Raw genomic sequence first — 3952 nt, 5'->3', positions numbered from 1 at the left:
CAGGTCTAGTGAGTAAGAGCATTAAATGTGAGGCTCCAGCTGGGAGAGAGTACGTGTAACTCATGCTTTACGTTAGCTTAGTGGAGAGCTAGTTCTGGGCTGTTATTAGCATAACAACTATTAATTCCTGCTACAATAGTTGTTGATGTTGAAGCTACAGTTGTTAAAAATAATACATCAGTGTAACCTGGTTGCATGTCTTGTAATTTAAAGTTTTGTATTTAAATATAACATATATGTATAAACTTATATATTTTATTTTCAGATTCTTCAACTTGCTTCAGATGCCCTGGGTATCAAATGTCCAATAAACAGAGAACTGCTTGTGTTCCCAAAATGATAAACTACCTTTCCTATGAGGAGACTCTGGGGGCCAGTTTGGCTTCCATTGCCTTGGTGCTCTTCCTCACAACTTCTGCTGTACAGGGAGTTTTTGTGAAATATTGGGAGACTCCTATAGTGAGAGCCAACAACCGATATCTCAACTGTCTCCTCCTCATCTCTCTCATGTTGTGTTTCCTCTGCACTTTATTATTCATTGGGCGCCCAACTCAGATATGTTGTCTCCTCCGACAAGTAACATTTGGGGTTGTATTTACTATTTCTGTTTCTTCTGTGTTGGCTAAAACTCTCACAGTTATTATTGCCTTCAATGCCACAAAGCCTGGGAGCAAGCTGAAGAAGTATGTAGGAACCCAACTGGCCATCATATTAGTTATAATATGCTCTTTGGGTGAAATTGGAATCTGTTTAATCTGGATGACCTTTGATCCCCCATTTCTGGAAGTTGATATATTGTCTGAGAGGGACACCATTATTTTACAGTGCAATGAAGGATCTGTTACTTTCTTCTTCTGTATAATTGGTTACATAGGAACCTTGGCCCTACTAAGTTTCATTGCTGCATTTCTAGCCAAGGATTTCCCTGACCGATTTAATGAGGCTAAAAACATCACTTTCAGTATGTTGGGGTTCTGTAGCGTGTGGGGGGCATTTGTCCCTGCATACCTGAGCAGTAAGGGCAGTAGAATGGTGGCAGTTGAGATATTTGCCATCTTATCCTCCAGTGCTGGATTATTGGGCTGCATATTTGCCCCAAAATGTTACATTATATTTCTCAGGCCTCAACTAAACATAAAAGTAACTGCCCAAAATAAGTAAATGTGTCACTGTATAGAATAAATGTTATAACTGCTATACCATCCATATCAATTGAAGTTACTTTATAAATCAACTGTTCATGTCAGTATACAGGGGGCAGTGTCTATTACTCATCTTTACTACTATATCTAGTATAAATAAATCCTCAGCATATAAACTCTTCAACTAATCCAATCACAATGGCACTTTGTAACTCTTCAGAGAGGAGACATCTGAAACTCAGAGGTGTGAATGCTGTGGGGTTACGGTGATAGGATTACCAAAGTATCATGCAACTCTTCAAAACAGCTGTTACTTATTAGAGTTGCATGAATTGATGTGTGAAGAGTTCTGAAACTGCCGGGGTACAGATGTTAGAACAGCATTGTATGTAGCAGACAGATGGTGTCGAAGGCCCCCGCCTCTGTTTAGGGATAGTTTCTCCACTTTAACATGAATGGCCTCTTTTACACCTCTTTCAAACCAGCGGTCTTCTTTGTCCAAAATTTGGACATTGCTATTTTCAAAGGAGTGTCCCTTGTCTTTTAGGTGTAGAAACACAGCAGAGTCCTGGCCTGTGGAATTCGCCCTCCTATGTTGAGCCATTCGCTTGGAGAGCAGTTGCTTTGTCTCACCAATGTAAAGGTGTCAGTTCCAGGCGCACTCACCTTGTGCTGTGTGAGTTTGCACGGTTGCGTGCCTTTCTGGCACAGGTATGCAGCAGCGCGGTCGCGCAGCCAGAAGAATGCCGCGCGCGACTTTACGCACGCCACGCGATTACAAGCACGCAGCGCACGGGCACACGATTAGACGCACACTGACGCTGCGCTTATGCGCCTATGGATTTAAGGATGCTTTTGGCCTAGACACTTTGCGAAGTGATCGTTGCCTGCAATCGACTCTGAGCGTTCCTGTACTTCTGATGATCCTTGGACTTCTGACTCAGCTTTGTTCCTGACTATTCTTCAGTTATCCTTATTGGCTTGATTCTGACTCTGACTACTGGTTTTGACCTCGTCCAGTTTTGACCTTCTCTTCAGTTCTTTGCTTCCAGCAAGTTGCTACTAAAGACTTATTATCTTGCTCATTAGAGATGTAGCGAACTGTTCGCCGGCGAACTAATTCGCGCGAACATCGGGTGTTCGCGTTCGCGAAAATTCGCGGACTTTTGCCGATGTTCGCCACTTTGGGTTCGCCGCGTTTTTTTTTGGCGCCGCGTTTTTTCGCCTTGGTTTTCCCGCCGCGTTTTTCCACCGCGTTTTATCGCCTATGCATATACATAGGAATAGCTTGCGGTTTTTTTTTTGGCGTTATTTTTTGGCTTTTTTTTTTTTTTTTTGCGTTATTTTTTGGCGTTTTTTTTTGGCGCTTTTTTTTGGCGTTTTTTTTAAAAGTATTTTTCTGAGAAGTTTTTGCCCTTGATCCCCCTCCTGCATGCCACTGTCCAGGTCGTGGCACCCTTTAAACAACTTTAAAATCATTTTTCTGGCCAGAAATGGCTTTTCTAGGTTTTAAAGTTCGCCTTCCCATTGAAGTCTATGGGGTTCGCAAAGTTCGCGAATATTCGCGAGTTTTGGCGAAAGTCCGCGAACGGGTTCGCGAACATTTTTGCGCGGGTTCGCTACATCCCTATTGCTCATTGCTACTTCAGCACTTCTGCTATTCTTCAGCTAAGCCTGTTACTGTTTCCACATCCAGTGTTCGGGTCCAGTGCAGGAGAGGCTAGTATTCATCAGACTACCGTGTTACATGACAAAAGGTCTGTGCACTCCTCGCTACACTGCGTATACAACATTGCTTTGTTTTTCCTTTGGTGTTGGATCCTTTGGGTGTACAAGTTTTTGTCTCAGTGTGTTGCTAGTTTTGAAAAACACAGGGATGTGGTGTTTGTGGTGTTTGTTTCTCCGACACTCCTGCTACATAGGGGATGACTATATTGCGCTTTCTCTCTGTCTCAGGACGGTTATTCCTTTGGGTGTTCCTGTTGGGCTTAGTTGCTGTTTTGACAAAGGCCCAGTCTGGGTAGCCACAAGCTTTCAGTGCTCTGTGATCGGATCAGTGCCATTGTGATTGGATTAGTGGAAGAGTACATATACTGAGGATTTTCCATACCAGTCAGCTGAACTGAAGAAGCTGCTCGGATGAGTAGTGGAAACATCTTCAAGGATTACTTAACAAGTCCAGTTGCTTTAGATTTATTTATACTAGATACACCTTGATCTGGAAGAATGGAAATCTTCATAGTCAATAATGTGTTTAAGTTTCAATTGAAACTGGGTGAAACTGGAAACAATGATGGGATTAATTTACCCTTGAAAGGTGTGAAACGGAAAACAATGAGGGGATTAAGTTCCACTTGAACTGGGTGAAACTGACTATTCAGACTATAACAGGCTGTCACTGACTATTCTCTCCCTCTACTATTCTAAGCCTCCATAGGACTCAATGGTATTCGACAGACCAAGCCTTCTTATTCTTATTTTACAAAACAAAGGTTAACTAAACATTAATAAATCATGAATTATGGGAGTTATTTTCAAAAAACTCAATTTTTCCTGGGAATAATAAGGAAAAAATACATTTCTGGTAAAATCTTGTAAATCTTGAAATTACCTAGAGATTATCTAAGAAAAAATCTGGTTTTATCTAATAATTGCTTAGTAGATGTGCCCCTAGGTGTGACAACACCTACTCCAGTGTTGCTCACTTTACACACAGGTTAGAAATACAGTAAGAGTGCAATCCCACCCCAAACACCCCTAAATTCAGCTAATGGCAGATTGAAAAACTGAGACTACACCTTAGCTGAGAC

General features: G+C 41.8%; 1 protein-coding gene across 1 annotated transcript; it reads left to right on the top strand.

The window, feature by feature from the left end:
* The first annotated feature begins 300 nt into the window (after positions 1–300).
* LOC105945307 (vomeronasal type-2 receptor 26-like) lies at positions 301–1161 on the top strand. The gene has a single exon (XM_031902774.1). It carries the CDS (start codon positions 301–303, stop codon positions 1159–1161), a length of 861 nt encoding a protein of 286 aa, XP_031758634.1.
* Positions 1162–3952: the final 2791 nt, after the last annotated feature.

This window comes from Xenopus tropicalis, chromosome 5 (genome assembly GCF_000004195.4).
Source record: "Xenopus tropicalis strain Nigerian chromosome 5, UCB_Xtro_10.0, whole genome shotgun sequence".
In the NCBI taxonomy this organism is placed as follows: Eukaryota; Metazoa; Chordata; class Amphibia; order Anura; family Pipidae; genus Xenopus; species Xenopus tropicalis.
This window is presented reverse-complemented; position numbering and strand designations above follow the sequence as displayed.

Excerpts from the sequence above, each read along its gene's own strand:
- LOC105945307 (XM_031902774.1), top strand. The coding sequence starts at position 301 with ATGTCCAATAAACAGAGAACTGCTTGTGTTCCCAAAATGATAAACTAC.